Here is a 22,301-nt window from a genome sequence, read left to right as displayed (position 1 = left end):
TTGGGCTGTATCCACTATTTGTAGGACTTCCCACTCAAGGCCATTGGCATTTCCATACCAAGCCGTGATGCAACCAGTCGATATACACTCCATTGTGCATCTAGAAAAGCTTGTCGAAGTTGTAGATGTCATGTTGAATCTTCTAACTTGTAAGAAAGTAGAGGTGCTGTGGGAAGAGTGCCATTACAGTTGTGTCCTATTTTTATCACAGTGACCAAAACTGTACACAATATTTTAGGTGGGTTCCTTAATGTCTTATAAAGCTATCTACCTGTTGTCCCCTTGAGAGATTTTGGGAATTTTACACTGTCCTTTGTTCCTCAAAGCCCCATTATTACCTTCTGAAATGCACCACCTTGCACTTATCTGGATTAAACTCCATCTGCCGTTGTTCTGCCCAATTTACCAGCTGGTTAAACTTTATCGTAAAATAATTCTTCTCCCAATCCATAACACTATTTATTTTCTGTCAACACGTTAATCATACCTCCTACAGGTCCTAACATTAATGCATTTAGTAAAGGTCCTAATACTGATTTTTCTGGCTTCCAATTGCCCAAGTAAACAGCACATAGATAGAACATAGAACAATACAGCACAGAACAGTACCGGCCCTTCAGCCCACAATGTTGTGCCGACCCTTAAACCCTGCCTCCCATATAACCCCCCACCTTAAATTCCTCCATATAGCTGTCTAGTAGTCTCTTAAATTTCACTAGTGTATCTGCCTCCACCACTGACTCAGGCAATGCATTCCATGCACCAACCACTCTCTGAGTAAAAAAACCTTCTTCTAATATCCCCCAAACTTTCCCCTTACCCCTTAGCTCCTGTTTTGAGCAGTGGTCCCCTGGGGAAGAGGTGTTGGCTGTCCACTCTATCTATTCCTCTTAACATCTTGTATACCTCTATCATGTCTCCTCTCATCCTCCTCCTCTCCAGAGTAAAGCCCTAGCTCCCTTAATCTCTGATCATAATCCATACTCTCTAAACCAGGCAGCATCCTGATAAAACTCCGCTGTACTCTTTCCAATGCTTCCACATCCTTGATGCTGAGTCAACTTTTGCCAGGCCCTGTCTGATGATGTGGAAATTAAGTCACCCACTCCAGCCAATTCAGACCAAGTCCATTTCCATTATTATGTTGTCATTGCTGAGTTCTGCCACTATAGCTGTAATGTTTGACCTTTGTCACTTCAACCACTTGTTCTGCTTCATTTGCAAGTGGGGCTGTTTATGTCCTGGTGCATGAAGTTCCCCTGAAGGTAATTGAAAAGCTTCACATCTAAACCTTTTGCACTAAGGTGAAAATCTGCTGCATCCATAATCCTGTTGCTGTTATGGTTGCTGTGCTTTGCCTCTGGATTGATCATCTGCTGCTGCCCTCTGGGAGGCCTATGGTATAACTCCAGCAAGATGATCACACCTCATTATTTTTAATCTCTACCAGAAGATGTTGTTAGATGTCTGCACTTATACAGCGATGGACTCCTTGGTCATAGTTTTACAGATGGAGAGCATTCTTACTGGCTGCATCACTGCCTGGTATGGAGCTTACGATACACAGATGACAGGAGGATGTCAGCTTCATCACAGGTACAGTTCTCTGCACCATCTAGGATATCTTCAATAGGCAGTGCCTCAAGGAGGTGGCATCTATCATTAGGAATCCTTAACCAATTTTCCTGAAAACCTACACTAAATAATTTATGAAGTTTCTTCCCCTATCTTCGGATTTCTAAATGATCCATTAACTATCTCAATTTTTCACCATTTATTTATTTTTGCAATTTATAGATCCCTATACCTCAGTATTATACTGCTGCTGCAAAACACATTTCACTTTGCATAAGTCAGTAATAAATCTGATTCTTTTCTATCTAAAAAGCACTCCTCATTAACAGCTCAGTGCCCTTACCATCACTCTCAATTTATTACCCAGTAGATTTTAATAATAATCATTGATTTTTGTCCTAATGTCCACCTTGGCTCAGTATGAATATCCTTAGGAGGGTTGCAGATCCAAACACAATTTGAGGGCTTGCTGATTGCCAATACTGCAGTGGTGTACTGAGGGGAAGCAGATCTGCTGGAATGGTCATCTGCTGGGCACCAGAATTAACCCAGGTCTAGTCATTGATGTGAAGAAGTTGGTACTGGAAAAAGAAGAGAGAGTTCTCCTGCCTCAATGTTGGATCCAGGCTCAATATAACCATAAAATATAATTATTTTGGAGTTCTTCGTTGGGTACTTCATCTGAGTGCCATCAACACCATTTTCTAAACCTTGTTGATAGTAAAGTACTTTGGACATCTTGGGGTTGTGAAAGGCACCATATGAATGTTGTCTTTGATGTGACCACTTGGAGACTGGGTGGAGATGAGTCCATGGCCAGATCAGCCATGATCGTATTGAATGGCAGAGCAGGCTCGACGGGCTAGATGGCTGACTCCTGCTCCTATTTCTTATGTATGTCATGTGTGTGGAAGGTGGCTGATCAGGACTCTGAGGGTTTGTCACTGGAAGGCAAGTTAGCATATCAGGCTAGGGCATGATCCACCACTGAGAACTGGAGTTTATAGCAGAGGTTCATGGTTCTTGATGAGTAAGCAAATCAAAGGTTATGGGGAGAAGGCAGGAGAAGTCTTGAGTGGGAAAATAAATCAGCCATGATCAAATGGTGGAACAGACTAATTGGCCAAGAGGCCCAATTCTGCTTCTACATCTTGTGGTCTAATACCATGGTAGGACACCTCACTCACCATAGCAGAGTCCACAAAGGAGGAGTGCAGACCTTGGTCTCAAGTCTCTTCTCTCTGAGAAGTAGCTGTTGATCTTGCAGAAGGAACTGTACTCTTGTAAGTGGCTTACCTGGCCTACTGGCAACCCAGTTTCAGTGGTGCTGGTTTCTTGCTTCTCAAACACCTGATGAAAGGATGAAAGAGAACTTCCTGGGTTACATAACCTGCATCATTCATCATCCAGCCAATGAGAAAAGGCAGCAGTCGGAAGTGAGGGGTGTCAGATGAGGTTTACTTGTGTTATCAAGCAGGACTGATAAACCTAAAGCAAATTATTAAAAGGAGATAGAATTCCTGAAGATTTCATCAGATGTGTTCAGTTGCTGCACACCAGCTGTGAGTTACTATTCTGTATTTGAACTCAGTACATTACAAAGAATGTGGACATCAACTAAAGTTCTAAACTCAGGAATGGAGCATCAGATTCTTCAAATAAATTGTGATAGGAAAATCCACAGGATCAGAATCAAGTGATCCAGGAAAGTTGGGGAAGGCCAAATCCAAGGAAATTGATGTGATCAAGATCACCAAATCCAGGGAAATCAATGGGACCAGTGTCACTGGATCTAGGACAATCAATGGGACCAGGGGTTAAGGACAAAGATCACTAGAGTTGAGATCAACCTAGCCAGGTCACAATACGTGGAGTGTTAGGGCTGAGGATGGGCTTATAAACAGAGGTGGTATGCAGTGAGCCTGCTAGCAAGGCGAGGTGAGGAAAGGGAAAAATTTCAGTTAACAGGATGAGCTGCAATGTAAAAAATGGGCAAAGTTGAAAAGGGTGATGAATGTAGGACTGAAGGTGTTATATTTGAATGCGTGCTGTATACAAAATAAGGTAGATGAGGTAGCATAGTTACAAGGTGGCATGTATGATTTGGGCATCACTGAGTTGTGGCTGAAGAAGATTATAGATGGGGGCTTAATGTCCAAGGATACACACTGGATTGAAAGGAATGGAGTTAGGCAAAGGTGGTGGGGTCGCTCTGTTGATTTAAAAAATGGAATCAAAACCTTAGAAGTGACATCGGATCGAAAGGCATAGAATCATTGTGGGTCGAGCTAAGAAACTGCAACAGTAAAAAGGTCCTGATGGGAGTTGTATACAGACCTCCAAACAGTAGCAAGGATGTGGTTTTAAAATTACAATGGGAGATGCATGTCAAAGGGCCAATGTTACAATAGTCATGGGGAATTTCAATATGCAGGTAGATTGGGAAAAATCAAGTTGGTGCTGGATCTCACGAGGGAGAATTAGTAGAATGCATACGACTTGGCTTTTTGGAGTAACTTGTGATAGTCCCCTGGGTGCTGTGCAACAAACTGGAATTGATTAGAGAGCTTAAGGTAACCCTTGGGGCGGGGGGGGGGGGGGAGTGAGCATAATATGATAGAATGCACCCTGCAACTTGAGGAGCTAAAGTCAAATGTTATCAGTATGGCAGTGGAGTAAAGGGAATTAGAGCCATGAGAGAGGAGCTGGCCAAAATTGACTGGAAGACAACACTAGCAAGGATGCTAGTGGAGTAATGGCTGGAATTTCTGGGAGCAATTTTGAAGGCGCAGGATAGGTGCATCCCAAAGAAGTATTCTTTGGCAGGATCAAGCCAAAGTGGGTATAAAATAGAGTAAAAATTGGTGGGAAGTTAAAGGATTGGGAAGCCTTTTAAATAAATAAATAAATCAACAGCAAGCAACTAAAGTCATAAAGAAGGAAAAGATGGAATACGAAGCTAAGCTAGTCAATAATAATTAGAGAGAATATCAAAGGCTCCTTCAGGTATATAAAGAGCAAAATAGAGGTGAGGGTAGATATCAGATTGCTAAAAAAATGATGCTAGAGAGGTAGTAATGGGGGACATGACAAATTGCAGATGAACTGAATAACTATTTTGCATTACCCTTCACTAGCAGTATGCCAGAGATTCAAGAGTGTCATGGATAGAACTGAGTGATGTTGCCATTACTAGGGAGAAGGTGCTTGATAAACTGAAAAGTCTGAATGTAAATAAGTCACTTGGATCTGAAAAGATTGGCTGAAGAGATTGTGTAGGCATTAGTAATGATCTTTTGAGAATCAATATATTCTGGCATGGTTCTGGAGGACTGTAAAATTGTAAACATCATTCCACTCTTCAAGAAAGGAGAAAGGCAAAAGAAAGGAAATTATAGGTCAGTTAGTGGAGATGTTGGAGTCGATTTGTTAAGGATGTGGTTTCAGGGTACTTGGAGGCACATGATATAATAAGCCAAAAGTCAGCATGATTTCCTGAAGAGAAAATATTGGCTGACTAATCTGTTGGAATGCATTTGAAGAATTAACAAGAAGAATAGACAAAGGATAGTCAGTAGATGTTGTGTACTTGGATTTTCAGAAGGCCTTTGACGAGGTGCCACACATAAGGCTGCTTAACAAGTTAAGAGCTCATGGTATTAAATATACTGGCTGGATAGAGCATTGGCTAATTGGCAGGTGGCAGAGTGAGAATAAAGAGAACCTTTTCTGGTTGGCTGCTGGTAACTAGTGGTGTTCCACAGGGGTATGTGTTGGGACCGCTTCTTTTTACATTAGTGCCTATAAAAAGTATTCACTGCCCACCCCCAGAAGTTTTCATGTTTGATTGTTTTACAACATTGAATCAGAGTGGATTTCATTTGGCTTTTTTGACACCGATCAACAGAAAAAGACTCTTTGGTATCAAAATGAAAACAAATTTCTACAAATCTAAATTAATTGCAAATATAAAATACAAAATAATTAATTGCATAAATATGTATTTCCTTTTACCATGATACACCAAATCATCACTGGTGCAGCCAATTGGTTTTAGAAGTCACATAATTAGTTAAATGGAGATCACCTGTGTGCAGTCAAGGTTTTTCAATTGGCTGTAGTAAAAATACACCTGTATCTGCTGGTGAATCAGTATTCTGGCAAAAGGTACACCCTGAAGATCCAAGCAACTCTGTGAAAAGGTTATTGAAAAGCACAAGTCAGGAGATGTATAGAAAAAGATTGACAAGTCACTGGATATCTCTTGGGGTACAGCCATCAATCATCAAGAAATGGAAAGAATATGGCACAGCTATAAAGCTGCCTAGAGCAGGATATCCTCAAACTGAGTGACTGTACAAGAAGGGACTAGTGAGAGAGTCCACCAAGAGATCTATGACAACTCTGGAGGATTTACAAGCTTCAAGTGGCTGAGATGGGGGAGACTGCGCATACAACAACTGTTGCCCGGGTGCTTCACCAGTCGCAGCTTTATGGAAGAGTTGTAAAGAGAAAGCCACTGTTGGGTGTGGTGGTGAGGTGGGGGGGGGGGGGGGTAACTCACATGAAATCTAGGCTACAGTTTGCCAGAAGGCATATGAGAGACTCTGAAGTCAGCTGGAAGAAGGTTCTATGGTATGATGAAACCAAATTTGAGGTTTCTGGCCATCAGACTAAACGTTATTATTGGCATAAGCCAAACACCACACATCATCAATAACACACCATCCCTACTGTGAAGTATGGTGGTGGTGGCTGCTTCATGTTGTGGGGATGCTTCACTGCAGCAGGCCCTGGAAGGGTTGTGAAGGAAGAGGATAAAATGAATGCAGTAAAATACAATGGAATCCTGGAGGAAAACCTGATGCACACTGCAAGTGAACTGTAACTTAGGAGAAGATGTGTTTGCCAGCAAGACAATGACCACAAGTATGAAACCAAAGCCATACAGAAATAGCTTAAAAACAAAAAAGTTAATGTCCTGGAGTGGCCAAGTCAGAGTTCACATCTCAATTCAATTGAGAATTGGTGGCTGGACTTGAAAAGGGCTGTTTACTCACAATCTATGCAATCTAACAGCTTGAGCATTTTGTAAAGAAGAATGGAGAAAATTGCATTGTCCAGACGTGCAAAGCTGATAGATCTATCTATCTAGAGGCTGCATATGCTGCCAAAGATGCATTTACTAAATACTGATGAACGGGGTGAATAATTATGCAATCAATTATTTTGTATTTAATAATTCTAATAGACTAATTTGTAGAAATTTATTTTGACTTTGACATGAAAGATTCTGCTTCTGTTGAATAATGTCAAAAAAGTGAAATTAAATCCATTGCAATTCAATGTTGTAAAACAATAAAACATGAAAACTTCCGGGAAGGGGGTGTGGGTGAATATTGCTTATAGCCACTTTATAGATCAATGATTTGTATGAAGGAATAGATGGCTTTGTGGCCCAGTTTGTGGATGATACCAAGATAGGTGGAGTGGCAAATAGGGTTGAGGAAGCAGGGTGTCTGCAGAAGGTAGACAAATTAGGAGAATGGATGGCAGATGGAATACAGTGTCAGGAAGTGTCATGCACTTTGGTAGAAGAAATAAAAGCATAGACTATTTTCAAAATGGGAGAAAAAGTTTAAAATTCTGAGTTGCAAAGGGTCTTGGGGGTCCTCATTCAGGATTCCCTAAGGGTTAATTTGCAGGTTGAGACAGTGCTGAGGAAGTCAAATGCAATGTTGCCATCATTTCAAGAGGGTTAGAATACAAAAGCGAGGGTTTGATGTTAAGGCACTGGTGCTGCCTTATTTGGAGTATGTGAACAGTTTGGGTCCCTTAGAAATGATGTCCTTATGTTGGAGAGGGATCAAAGCAGGTTCACAAAAATGATTCTGCAACTGAAAGGCTTATATAAGGAGAGCTTAAGCTTGTACTCACCGGAATCGAGAAGAATGAGGGGGTAATCTCATTGAAACCTATCGAATTTTGAAAGGCTGATAGAGCAGAGTTGCAGAGGGTGTTTCCTATGGTGGGGTAGTCTAATACTAGAGGACACAGCCTCAGAATATAGAGATGAGCATTTAGAACAGAGATGAGGAGGAACTTTAGCCAGAGAGCAGTGGAATTTGTTGCCACAAATGACTGTGGAGGCCAACTCATTGGGTATATTTAAGGCAGAGGTTGATAGATTCTTGATTAGTCAGGGCATGAAGGGGCAGAGGGAGAAGGTGGGAGATTGGGTCTGCCATAATGAAATGGTGGAACAGTCTCTGGGCCAAAAGGCCTAATTCTGCTTCTGTGTCTTATGGACTTACTTTTCCATCTGTGGGAATTTGCAAAGCTGCACACATCTAACACATGGTTAGTCCTGAACATTTAGATATTAAAGCATCTGCAAAACTGGAGACACATTTACCCAGAAAACCAGCAACGGTGATAATCAGTCAAACACTACTGGGAGGAATTTGGATGGGTTCCTGATCCCATTTTCAGTTGAACTTTAAATTTTGTTTGAAATCTTGCTCTAGATTTACTCACATTAATGCACTCCATTTAACCACATCTAGATTTTATTTTTGATTGCTATACATTTTTGCATATTGAATTTCACATTGATTCAAATAATGAAATACAGTTGACTCCACCTAGGAGCATGGGAGCTCCATGACTTTTATTTTTAAAATTTTGTTTCTTTTTCCATTATGGTCTGATGCGAGCATCAAATGAAACACTGTGTTTTAGAGACCTTTCTGCTTTCTGAAAGGTCTGCTTAGAGACCTTTCAGACACTCACTCTGTGTCAATCCCTGATTAGAAGTGAAATGAACAAGCTCTTGTGCTGAATCATGTCAGTGGTGCAGGTTGCCAGCATTATCCAATAATGTCCTGTTAGTTGTTGAAGGTCTATCTGTGAAAGAGGAGACTTGGGAGAGAGCTGTATGCATAGCTGATATTCCGCTAGGACTTGCCACACATTCTGTTGGCGTGTGCTCCTAAAGGGAGTGAACTGTATTGCATTCCTCATACAACCTTCCCTCTCAAAAAAAAAACTCTGTAGGCATCGAATTCATCCTGTAGGATTTGCTTAGATTCTGTAACATAGAGCAAACATTGTACAGCATGTATAACTCATCCTGTACAAGTCCAGAGACTATGATTTACCAAGTAAGCATTTGGACACCTCAGTTAGCTTTACTGAAGTGCGTGGGTGTGTGGGTGAAGAGCACACCACAACTCAAGAGTAAATATAAGATGTCATAACAAAAATATATGCATTACATTTTCTTTTTTCAATGGCAACTTAGAGTTCTGTTTTTTTAAAAAAAAACAAAGCCTTCATTTTAAAACAAAGTTAGACAAACATTTGCAATTTATAATTAAAGCACTCTGTGTGCACCTTTGTATGGTTTACAAATAGGAATCCTTTATCCGGTTAATGCTGTAAGATAGTCTTTTGGACAATATGCTGTTTGAAAGCTCCTAAAGAATCCATTGATATGCCATAGGATTTTGGAATGGGGTGTGATAGAGAAGAAATTGATAAGGGTTTCCATCTTTACAACATAGCTCATACCAGCACGCAACAACTAAGAACACAGACTAGTTACAAAGGCTAACTTCCGACACGTGATGGAAATCTGCACTCAGAATGATATTTACCTCTCTGGTACAGAGAGCCGTAGCCTCAAGTCTCAGAAATCCATTAGCGCACGAGAAACATAGCGTGCAACTCTTCGAGGAAGTGCGTGTTATGCTTACACGTGCTACACTTGGGAATTTGTGTGAGAATGCTAGTGCCACAGGCCCCTGGAATGTGTTTGAATAAAATGGGACTACTTTATTCTTCTGATGAGCATGCTCAATGGTATAAAGTCCAATGGAGCCTATCACATCCTTGTTGTTGGGTCAATTGCTCAGTGAAGTCCATAACATGGCTAATGCCATTCCCAAGGCAATGTGTTTAAAAATAGATATATATATGAATGAATTTTCCATTACAGTTCAAGCAGAGCAATAAAGTTGTGAAATTATTTAAGGGAAATTTGATTGTCTTGTAATTGAACCAGTGAAGCAACTCTCATTGTGATGGGGTCTTTGGTACATGTGAAATCACAGAGCAATTAAAAGTGACTGCTGAGAATAGTGGTCAAATGAGTTCCTTTCTGTCTGCATTCTCCCTCTCTCCCACAGGCAACTTCAGGGACTTGGCACTGGAGCAGAGAGATGTGTGTCCTTCAACAACATAGTCTTAGGATATCTATGATTAGGCTGGCGTGGGTTCAGAACCGATGACAAATCAAAGTTTGCTGCACCCAACTCTTTAATCTGGAGGAATGGTTGACTCAGAGGATTTCTAGTGGGTACTTTCACTTACTACAGCTGAACAGTCCTCACCTAATGATGCCATTGCAAACGGCCTCTGGTTTCATGTTGTTGGAGGTTAGTTAGTGATGTAAAATCTTCCAGACAGGTTTCAGTAAAGTAATAAATACACAATGTCATTTAACAGCTTTCATAATGTTCTGCAATCAGCTAGAGAACATGCACAGAAAAAATAAAATGGTCCCACTGTTACACATCAAATATTGAGAGTTGTGCATGGTGACTGGCAGTGTATAAGATATGTTGATCTGACTTATGTGTGACATAGAAAAGTGTATTCAAATTAGGGATGCAATGATTCAGAAAATCCAGTTTAGATAACTTTGTAGAGTTGCTAAGATATTTCAGGTATAGTTTTGATGTGGGAATTGCAAAAAAAAATTCAGAATTCAGCATGTATGTAAGCAAGGTTTTCTTTAATTCTGTGGTCTGTTAAACAGACAACGATTTAAAAGTTTGATTATAGATTAATCAGATCAGCCTATGACAAAGCGGAACAACCTAGTTATTCACCTTAGATGCTGAAATGATCAGGATTAGAGATTCCTGTTTGTATAAATGAGTTCCTGCAGTGATTTAACTGACCGCTAAACCTGAGGTTTGAACAAGAATTAAAGTGACCTTGTGACAAAAAAATTGAGCTTCCGGTCTCTCAGAAAGTGGCTGGCTTTGAACTCATCAGAAGGGCTGTTCGCCAGGACCAGTGATGTTGATTTTCCTTCATCTATTCAAAGTTTTCACAGAAAATAGCTGCTCTCCTTTCGATAGGACATTTCAGCTCTTCTGAAAACTTAATTATGATTCAAAATGATCAAAGATCAATATTTATTTTTGCTTATTCAGATGATTTAAGGCATCAAGTTAGAAAAACCAAACTAAGTGGTCCCTGGTTCAATGAAAGATGGACATAATTTGAAGGAAGAGCAGGAAGAAACACTATGGATGTGGTCCAGCGTTTGTCCTGGACCAGATGACAGAACGTAAAACCAGAAGTTGACCGCCACAATAACTTTTGAACATTTTATTCTTAACTCGTATGTGTCCCCCGCCCCCCTCCCCCCCCCCCATTGCTGAATTGTTTGGCTTTATTTCAGGGATTGTCATACTGAAATAAAACTCTATTTTCACTAATGAAGATACACCATGAATTATCTACAGTAGATTTATTACTGCTTTACTAACTCTGTTTTACATAAAAGCTGAATTTAAACAAGTTCATTTGTGTACATCTCTTAGTTTCTCCCATTCTGCCTCCTTTGCTCGTCTGCCATTTCTTAAAATTTTAGTTTTTCTTATTTAGCTACTGTATATCTTTACAAGTGTTGATCTGTATATTAGCATACGCCTTTTGATGAGCTACCCTAGAGGGAAAAAAATACTTTTATCTGGCTGACTACTGAAGGAGACCTTTTAGCCAATTGAAAACTTGAGGGCAATAGGATGAGATTATGAAGAATGACCAGATTTTCAAACGGGGAACACTATGGCAATTGGGAAAGCAGCCTGCCCTACTGCTTGACCAAGTGCAATTTCAAGGGTCAACTGCAACTTCACTTCCTCTCTGTACTGCCCAATGTTTTTTTTAATGCAGCTTCTGCTGTTGATAAATTTAACGGGCTATCACAATGTTGTCATGACATCATCAAGGAAGTGTAAGTGGGGTGTAGCTGATTTGGAAGAGATGTTCTGGACAATCCTCAGCAAATTAGCTTTTATATTTTCAACCATGTTGATTAAATGTATATAAAACTGCAGGTGTTTGAGATATCATGATGAATTGGCTGTGATCCTTGCATCCCCAATTAAAAGCACGTGTTAGAAGACATGAAGACTATGGACATATAACATTCCAACTGTACATTAGAGTAATAACAGCACATAATCACATCACAATGCAACACTGACAACGCTGTTTCTCCTTGAGATCCTTTGTATCATCGACTGCCTCCTTCTCCTTCCCACCTGGCTTCTCCTCGGAGGCCGGGGGCTCGGCTGCTGTGCCGTTGGGCGGGGCCTGGCCTGTCACCACCCGCTCGCTCTTGGTGTCACCATCCTCAATTACCACCAGCTCTGCTTTCCCTGTTCCGTCATAGCCCAGGACCTTCTTGGTCTCGTCCTCATCCTCCACATCCTGGTATCCCATGAAAATCATGGTCACTGGCTGGTCTTTGCTGGGCTCTGCACCATCTCCGGGCATTTTCTGAAGGATTTTAAGATTTTCACCAGCTATCCTGTCTGCCTGCCACTTTCCTGGTGACTGACTGTTGGCCTCCAGTTGAACAGAAGGTCCTTTCCCCTCAGGAACCACAGCTTTGCTGTAGTCTGTCACCTTGTCTGCCTTCTGCATGAGCTCATCGACCTCTGTGGTGCTCAGGAGATGGACTCCATTTTCCGCTGCTCCATCACCCTTGCGTACTTCATGGATCACCTTGAGATCATCTTCGTAGACCTTGACACCTTGCTGGTGGAGGTTTTTGGGAGATACGCTGGAGGTGGACAAAACCTTAGTCTCTCCTGTCACATTGTCCTTCTCCACAGTAATTTCCACTGCAAACATTGCTGGCCAACAGTAAAGGAGCAGTATATTAGCAAATGAGAGAAGAATGTGTAAAGCTGCCCTCAATGACTAGATAACCATTGCACCAATGTTATTGAAAACTATGTCCATTCTTGTTATTAGTGCTGGAAATGGAGTTATGTGGGTACTACCTACCTACAAGGAATAGTCTGGAGGGAATAAACTACACAAAGTATCACTAAAAGCCTGTCCTGGTCCAACCACATCGGCACAATGGTCAGGAAAACACACCAGTGCCTCTACTTCCTGAGAACGCTTTGGAAATTTGGCATGTCGCTGTTGACCCTCATTAATCTTTATAGAGACACCATGGAAAGCATCTTGTTCAGATGCCGCTACTCTGCCTGAGACAAGTAACTGCAGAAAGTCGTGGACATAGCCTAGTCCATCATGGAATCCAGCCTCCCCTCCATGGACGCTGTCTACACTTCATACTGCCTTGTGGGAAAGAAGCCTCTCCCACTCCAGACATTCACTCTTCTCTCCTCTTCCATCAGACAGGCTTGAAAACCCAGATCATTAAGGCTGAGGAACAGATTCTAAGCTGCTATTATAAGACTTCCGAATGGACCTCTAGCACAATGAAGATGAACTCTTGACCTCACAATCTACTTTGCCATGACCCTTGCACCCGATTGCCTGCCTGTACTGCACTTTGTTACTGCTTTCCCCTTGTACTACCTCAGTGTATCGATGTCTGGAATGATCTGTATGGATGGCGTACAGAACCAAGTTTCTCACTGCATCTCAGCATGTGACAATAATCAACCAATTACCAGTCACAAGTGGAAGGGGACCTTTTGCTGTTTAATTGTGACAGCAGCAGTACTGTTGCTTCAGTCTTCACTGGGAGAATCCATCTCTCATTCCTGATGTGGACTAGCTTACATATCAGCAGAGCCTGTTAGAATCACAGTCACAGAGTCCTATGGCACAGAAATAGAAATAGGTCTTTGGCCCATCTAGTCCACCAACTTGATCTTTTGCCTGGTCCCTCTCCCTGGACCTAGGCCATATCCCTCCAAACCCCCACTTATCTGTTTACCTTTCCAAATGTCTCTTAAACTGTCCACCCGAGAACCTTAAAAAAGGTTCTTACCGTAGATCCTACCAGAGCTAAACTGCTGTTTGTTGTATCTGTCTGAATAGTGAGCAGAACGAAAGGCATCACTCACTGACCAAGGTTCATTATAATAAACGTCAGAGCTCGCTCAGGTGAAAAGTTGTCACACCTGTGCAGACACTTTCATCAGCACAGGGCTTTCCAAGCACTTCACTGTCAGTGTTGTAAAGTCAGAAAGATAGCAGCTGGTTATACACAATGACATCCCACCATGGACCATCAAATTGCAACAACTAACTAGGTGGTTCAGCAGCATCCCAATGGGTGCCAGCTTGGCCCATGAACATTCCTTGTGGTCCATCACCCTTTGCCAAGCTAGGACACAGGGTTGGGTGGTGGGAGGTGCTTTAGTATTTGAAGGAAAAAAGGGTTAATCAGATCTGTGGCTTGGGTGGGGATAGAAGTCGGAAATGATATTCCCTATTCAACTTTTTAAACCTACATTCCATAGGGAACGCCTTATCCTCCTTTGATTGTTACATCATCATTCTCTTTTCCTTTATACCTTCTCTGGCCCATTCTACACTGAGTTCTCACTGTCTACTGTCTTACTGTCTGCTGATCTTGTACTCCTGGGGCCGTTGTGTGTGGTAAACATCTACTGTTCTTCTGAGTCCACTCCCCTGGTGTCTGCCCCAACATGGATTGTGGAGTATCCGTTGTGGGTGTGTGGCTGGAACCAGGACCGGGATTGGGAATAGTAGGGATTAAGAATCAGTGGGAGCCAGGATCCTGAGTGAATTCCAAGTGCATGTATATGAGTTCAAATGCTGATAATGTTGTCTTGCCCATGGAGCTGCCCATAGGCTGCTGTAAGTCACCGCAGCCTATAGTGCCTGTGCCAGTGGCCCTGTGGTGTTGGTGTTTATTTTGTTTTCAGTGTGAAGTCTATGCTCCCATGCTGGTTGGTGCCTGCTGGCCTGGCCGTTCTCTTTTCTCTCTTCTACTTTCTGGAGAAGAAACAGGAGCTTGAAATTCATGACAATCAGAGTGAAGAATGGCTTTTTCCTCCCTGCTATCAGGCTCCTGAACTATTCACCTCTCTGATGTCCCCTTCCCAATGGTGCTGTTGCATTCTGAAATCCGTGATTTGACCTCTTCCGTTACTGTCACTTTAGCATTTCTTTTTGCACGACCTCAGTTTGCACTACTGTCTCTGCACTGTTCTTCTGATTTGCGATTGTTGTTGTATTTAATATTACCATGTACACTGTGAGCTTCACACAAGCAAGGAATTTTATTGCACCATGACGGTACGTTAAACCGAATGTAAATCTGGTGAGCATGGTATCAGCCGTGGGCTTTCCTTGCTGTTCTGCACAATCACCAGATGGTGGCAGCAGCCGCCATCACAACTGCAGCAGAAACTGAGAAGCAGAGTGGACTTTAAGCCAGTGGGCAGAGACCTCGTCAGTCAGCATCAGCTGAACAGCAGTGTATCTTAGTGTCGGAGGGAGAGGGGTGTGGCGGTGTCGGACTCTGTGATTGAGGTGCTCGTACACCAGTTCCCTGGTCTTTAGGTAACTGGACCAGCTCTGCAGGCATCTTGCTCAGAATGAATGGCAGGGTCTTGGATGACTTTGTGTTTGATTTTTCCCTGTATTGGATGTATCCTCCAACAAATGATCCAAGAGGGAGAAACTCCACCCCGGAAGGATTCCTGTACTGTCCTCACTCAGCCTGGTCACGCCAATTGCTCAGTGTTTAAGGCCAATGAATCCCTCAGTGTCTGTCTATGGTTCTGATCATTGGTGGTACAGGGAGAATGTGTTGTCACTCCTTCATGAGGCAGTGTAGAGCTGCCTCCCTGACCCACACTGAAAATGAGGTGCGCCCTCCCTCACAGAGCTCCAGGAATGCATCTCAGTGTCAGGGGAAGGCATGCGCAGTTAGGAGTGGAGACTAGCGACTCCCATGTTCCTGCAGCTCTTGTCCCAGGCTTTACATGCTGTAGATTTGAGAAGAACAGAAGTAATATTGGAAAGTGACCAAGAGTGGAGTCTGTACGAGTGGAAAAGGGAGTGAAGGGATAGCTCACAGATAACCTGCTCCTCCTTATATGCCTATTCCTGAATCTTCAAAAGCCTTGAAGTATGCACAAACAGGCTCAAGGGCAGATTCTACCCTGTGGCTGTAAGACTATTGAATGGTCCTCAGTACAATAAAATGGACTGATTGCAGAATCTCCCTTGTTATGACCTCACACTGCACTTTCTCTGTTACTGTTTTCTCATCTCAGCACATCGGTGAAGAACCCATCTGTGTAGATGGTACACAGGGCAGGTTTTCCACAGTACTTCGGCACATATGACAAAATAAGCCAATTTAATAATTTACCAACCACCCCAGTCTACATAGGGGCAACTTACTACAGCCAATTAACCTACCAAACTCTGTGTTTCTGAGATGTGGGAGGAAATCCACATTATCACACAAACTCCACATGGACATGACCTGGTTTCGAGCTGAGAGGCAGCAGCTCTCCTTCCTGTGCCATCGACAGCCTGCCAAGGGGCTGCGCTCACCCGGTGTGGTTTTACCCAGCTAGTTATATTCAGGTTCACGCTCAGCTCCCCGCCTTGCTTTGCTATGAGCACTTTCTTTCTGAGCTCAGACTGGGAGATGTTGCAGACCCAGCCACAGGTTGTTACAGGAGCCGGTGAATCTGGAAGCTCCCTTTGTGAAGGGGTAGCTGGAGGATGGGAGAATAAAACCTGCATACTCATTCCTCTTACCAGCTTTCATCTTTTCTGTGCATCCCTCAGGTTTGTTGGCCACTGGGCTACTGTGGTGCTTCTCCAGCTCTGCAGATAGAGAGGGCACAGGTTAAACGAGGTCTGTTTAGTCAACACAGTATTTCACCACAGCTAATGAGGGTCAAAGGTTACAGACAGAGGGAATCTTGAAAAGAAGGTGCAATTTGGCATTGGGAATAATAGTTCTCTTCACAATAGTTGTGTGTAATTTGCTAACATTTGATCAGGTCGCAAACACTGATACGTTTGGAGAGAAGAAAATGGGCCAATTGTATGTGTTAATCTTCTGTGAGATTTTACTGTTGACAAAGAATAAAGAGTGTAATAAAGGGTGTAATACAAAGAATACAATGGGGAGTGTATTACATACAAGAGAAGACCTGCCAATGCTGGAAATCCGAGCAACACAAACAAAATGCTGGAGGAACTCAGCAGGCCAGGCAGCATCTATGGAAAAGAGTAAACCAATGATGTTTCGGGCTGAGACCCTTCATCAGGACTGGAGAAAGAGATGAGAAGTCAGAGCAAGAAAGTGGCGGAGGGGAAGACGAAACACAAATTGATAGGTGAAACTGGGAGGGGGAGGGAGGGGAAGTATAGGGCTGGAGAAGAGGGAATCTGATAGGAATGAGGTGCGGAGGTGGGGGGAGGAGGAGGAGAAGGAAAGAGAAAGAAAGAAAAAAGTAGTGGAGAGAGACAACAAAATTACAGAATAGAGGGATTGAGAGAGAATGGGGAAAGTAGAGAGCAAGGGAGAGCTAGAGATGAAGAGGTTGGAAAAGATTAAACAACCTGAAAGACAGAGGAGATGAATGGATATGAGTCAGAGATGGACAAAAAAACCACAACAGGAAAGAAAAAACAAAAGGAGAGAAAGGGACAAAAAGTTTACTTGATTAAGAGACTGCATCTGGAAGATGTCGATGTGCTGTTCCATCACCAGGGCTGTGCCTGCGTGATCAGGTTAGCACCACGCTCTGCACCCTGGCTCTGCGGGGGTGAATACTGGGAGGGATGTTGTGGGATTATGATTGTTTGATGTTGTCTCTGGGTAGCGCTGCGTGGCAGCAGGTGTGGGCCCAGGCGGCAATTAGTGTTCCCAGGGCAATGTCTTTCTGTTAACCAGTTGTGGCACCTGTTAGTCTACTCTAGACCAAGCCGGCAGCCAGCCAGATGGGGTGTAGCAACACTTATTGTAAAGTGTTGTGCCAAGTTAGCTGCTGATCCTGTAGCTTCAATGGGCAACTTTACCCAACACCATCTCACTCAACTCTCGATGAGTGGCACTGTGGCAGGCATCAACTCCATGGCCTGTTGTATTTTAATAAAAGCTTCTTCCCCTCCATCATCAGCTTGTAAATGGTCCATAAACTCATGAATATAAAACTTATTTTTACTTTGCTGGTTATATTATTATTTATATAATTTATGGTAATTTTTAATGTTTTTGCACTGTATTGCTGCTGCAGAGCAACAAATCTCTCATCATTTAAGACAGCGGTAATCATCTTGATTTTGATTCTTTCAATATAAATAAAAAGTTTCAAGGATTCTCAAGATCAGGATGTTATCACTAACATACAGAATGTCACACTTGTTGCTTTGTGGCAGCCGTACAATGCAAGACATAAAACGTTACCATAAGTTACGAAAAGTAAATATTTTGTGCCAGGTAGTTTTTGTGGATTCATGGACCATTTGAAAGTTTGATAATGGAGGGGAAGAAGATGTTTGGAAATCATTGAGTGCGGGTCTTTAGGCTCCTTTACTTTACTCCTCCCAGCAGTAGTAATAAGATGGGATCAGGACAGTGAGGGTCATTAATAATGATACTGTCTTCCTGAGGCACAATGTCAGAATCAGAATTAATATCATCAACAAACGTTGTAAAATTTGTCGCTATGTGGCAGTAATACACTGCAATACATAGTAATTAAAACTGCAAACTACAGAAAGAAGTAAAAAGTTAAATTAAATAAGTAGTGGAAAAATAGTGAAGTGGTGCTCATGGATTCATTGTCCATTCAGAAATCTGTTGGCAGAGGGGAAGAAGTAGTTCCTGAATCGCTGAGAATGTGCCTTGTACTCGCTTCCTGATAGTAGAAATGAGAAGAGGGCATGTCCTGGGTGATGGGGTCCTTAATGATGGATGCCGCCATTTTAAGGCATCGCTCCTTGAAGGTGTCCAGGATGCTGGCGAGGCTGGTGCTCATGGTGGATCTCACTGAGTTTACAACTTTGTGCAGCCTATTTCGATTCTGTACACAGTAGCACTCCCCTCCACTGTAGCAGTTAGAATGCTCTCTGTACATCTGTAGAAATCTGTGAGTGTCTTTGGTGACAAACCAAATCTCCTCAAACTCCTAATGAAATATAGCTGCCTTCTTTGTCATTGCATCAATATGCTGGGTCCAAGTTAGCTCCTCAGAGATGTTGACACCCAGGAACTAGAAACTCCTCACCCTTTACATTTCTGCTGCCTCTATGAGGATTGGGGTGTGTTCCCTCGTCTTACTCTTTTTGAAGTCCACAATCAATTCTTTGTTCTTTTGCAAATGTCCTTGATGGTGGGGAGTGTTTTGCTCAGAATGGAACCGGCTGAGTCCACAACCCTCTGCAGCTTCCTTTGGACATCGGATCCTGTATGACCAGGCTGTGATGCAACTGGTCAGAATGCTCTACACCGTACATCTGTAGAAATTTGCTAGAGTCCTTGGCAATGTACCAAATCTCCTCAAACTCCTTAATCCTAAATGGCCCTCTTTGCCTTCTCAATTCCTTTCTTAAATTCTATGACACGCAACCACACTAATGGCACAGAATCAGAACTGATCCAACAGCTCAAAACTGGCATTCACAAGGTGATAGAGTCATGGAAAACTGCAGCACAGAAACAGGCCCTTTGACCCATCTAGTCCATGCTGAACCACTAATCTGCCTAGTCCCATTGACCAGCACCCAGACCGTAGCTCTACATACCCCTCCCATCCATGCACCTATCCAAATTTCTCTTAAATGTTAAAATCGAACGCACATCCACCACTTGTTGCTGGCAGCTCATTCCACTCTTACACCCATCCTTTTAGTGAAGAAGTTCCCCCTCATGTTCCCTTACTTTTCACCTGTAACCCATGACTTCTACCTAACCTCAGTGGAAAAAGCCTGCTTGCATTTACCTTATCTATACACCTCATAATTTTGTATATCGCATCTCCACTCAATCTTCTAATTCTAGGAATAAAGTCCTAATTTATTCAACCTTTCCTGTAACTCAGGTCCTCAAGTCCAAGCAACATTATTGTAAGTTTTCTCTGCACTCCTTCACTCTCTCCTGTAGGTAAGAGACCAAAACTGCACACAATACTCAACAATATCTTATACAATTTCAACATAACATCCCGACTCCCGTATTCAATACATTGATTTATGAAAGCCAATGTGTCGAAAGCTTTCTTTATGACTCAATCTATCTGTGACACCAGTTTCAAGGGATTATTGACCTGTATTCCCAGATCCCTCTGTCCTACCGCACTGCTCAATGACCCTACCTTGGCTGGTCCTCCCTAAGTGCAGCACCTCACGCTTGTCCATCCACCATTTCTCAGCTATTTCTCCAGCTGTTTCATATCGTGCCAAAAACTTTGATAGTCTCCCTTCCTGTCACTCCTAGTCCGTTGGGAAGTGCTTTGGCCTCACAGACCCATACACTCCTCACTCCGCCATTACTTAGGCAGGGGATCACTCCTAGTCCGTTGGGAAGTGCTTTGACCTCACAGACCCATACACTCCTCACTCCGCCATTACTGTTAGACCGGGGATCACTCCTAGTCCGTTGGGAAGTGCTTTGGCCTCACAGACCCATACACTCCTCACTCCGCCATTACTTAGACAGGGGATCACTCCTAGTCCGTTGGGAAGTGCTTTGACCTCACAGACCCATACACTCCTCACTCCTCCATTACTGTTAGACCGGAGATCACTCCTAGTCCGTTGGGAAGTGCTTTGGCCTCACAGACCCATACACTCCTCACTCTGCCACCACTGTTAGACCGGGGGACCACTCCTAGTCCGTTGGGAAGTGCTTTGACCTCACAGACCCATACACTCCTCACTCCGCCATTACTGTTAGACCGGGGATCACTCCTAGTCCGTTGGGAAGTGCTTTGGCCTCACAGACCCATACACTCCTCACTCCGCCATTACTTAGACAGGGGATCACTCCTAGTCCGTTGGGAAGTGCTTTAGCCTCACAGACCCATACACTCCTCACTCCGCCACCACTGTTAGACCGGGGGACCACTCCTAGTCCGTTGGGAAGTGCTTTAACCTCACAGACCCATACACTCCTCACTCCGCCACCACTGTTAGACCGGGGGACCACTCCTAGTCCGTTGGGAAGTGCTTTAACCTCACAGACCCATACACTCCTCACTCCGCCACCACTGTTAGACCGGGGATCACTCCTAGTCCGTTGGGAAGTGCTTTAACCTCACAGACCCATACACTCCTCACTCCGCCATTACTGTTAGACCGGGGATCACTCCTAGTCCGTTGGGAAGTGCTTTGGCCTCACAGACCCATACACTCTTCACTCCGCCATTACTGTTAGACCGGGGATCACTCCTAGTCCGTTGGGAAGTGCTTTAGCCTCACAGACCCATACACTCTTCACTCTGCCATTACTGTTAGACCGGGGATCACTCCTAGTCCGTTGGGAAGTGCTTTAGCCTCACAGACCCATACACTCTTCACTCTGCCATTACTGTTAGACCGGGGATCACTCCTAGTCCGTTGGGAAGTGCTTTAGCCTCACAGACCCATACACTCTTCACTCTGCCATTACTGTTAGACCGGGGGACCACTCCTAGTCTGTTGGGAAGTGCTTTAACCTCACAGACCCATACACTCCTCACTCCGCCATTACTGTTAGACCAGGGATCACTCCTAGTCCGTTGGGAAGTGCTTTAGCCTCACAGACCCATACACTCCTCACTCTGCCACCACTGTTAGACCGGGGGACCACTCCTCGTCTGTTGGGAAGTGTTTTAACCTCACAGACCCATACACTCCTCACTCCGCCATTACTGTTAGACCGGGGATCACTCCTAGTCCGTTGGGAAGTGCTTTAACCTCACAGACCCATACACTCCTCACTCCGCCATTACTGTTAGACCGGGGATCACTCCTAGTCCGTTGGGAAGTGCTTTAACCTCACAGACCCATACACTCCTCACTCCGCCATTACTTAGACAGGGGATCACTCCTAGTCCGTTGGGAAGTGCTTTAGCCTCACAGACCCATACACTCCTCACTCCGCCATTACTTAGACAGGGGATCACTCCTAGTCCGTTGGGAAGTGCTTTGGCCTCACAGACCCATACACACTTCACTCTGCCATTACTGTTAGACCGGGGATCACTCCTAGTCCGTTGGGAAGTGCTTTAACCTCACAGACCCATACACTCCTCACTCCGCCATTACTGTTAGACCGGGGATCACTCCTAGTCCGTTGGGAAGTGCTTTAACCTCACAGACCCATACACTCCTCACTCCGCCATTACTTAGACAGGGGATCACTCCTAGTCCGTTGGGAAGTGCTTTAGCCTCACAGACCCATACACTCCTCACTCCGCCATTACTTAGACAGGGGATCACTCCTAGTCCGTTGGGAAGTGCTTTGGCCTCACAGACCCATACACACTTCACTCTGCCATTACTGTTAGACCGGGGATCACTCCTAGTCCGTTGGGAAGTGCAGAAGGGGATGCTGAGAAAACAAGTAATGGTAATTCCTGAACATGATCAGGTACCAGGGCTTCAGTTATACTGGTGCCTAAGAAAACGTGGTTACCTGCCTCAATGACAATCATTCAGCAGCACTTACATCC

The 22,301-nt window shown here is 43.5% G+C and overlaps 1 protein-coding gene across 2 annotated transcripts in view; it reads right to left on the bottom strand.

Annotated features, from left to right (window-relative positions):
* Nucleotides 1–8,113: 8,113 nt before the first annotated feature.
* palm1a (paralemmin 1a) overlaps nucleotides 8,114–22,301 on the bottom strand; it is a 379,936-nt gene continuing 365,748 nt past the window's right edge. For both annotated transcript variants that reach the window (XM_059991689.1, XM_059991690.1), the window contains exons 7-8: nucleotides 16,393–16,461; nucleotides 8,114–12,515 (exon numbers count right to left, since the gene is read on the bottom strand). In XM_059991689.1, coding sequence (XP_059847672.1) covers nucleotides 11,839–12,515; nucleotides 16,393–16,461 — 746 coding nt within the window. In that variant the 3' untranslated portion in view covers nucleotides 8,114–11,838. The remainder of the gene's footprint in view (nucleotides 12,516–16,392; nucleotides 16,462–22,301) is intronic.

This window comes from Hypanus sabinus, chromosome 16 (assembly GCF_030144855.1).
Source record: "Hypanus sabinus isolate sHypSab1 chromosome 16, sHypSab1.hap1, whole genome shotgun sequence".
Taxonomy (NCBI): domain Eukaryota; kingdom Metazoa; phylum Chordata; class Chondrichthyes; order Myliobatiformes; family Dasyatidae; genus Hypanus; species Hypanus sabinus.
This window is presented reverse-complemented; position numbering and strand designations above follow the sequence as displayed.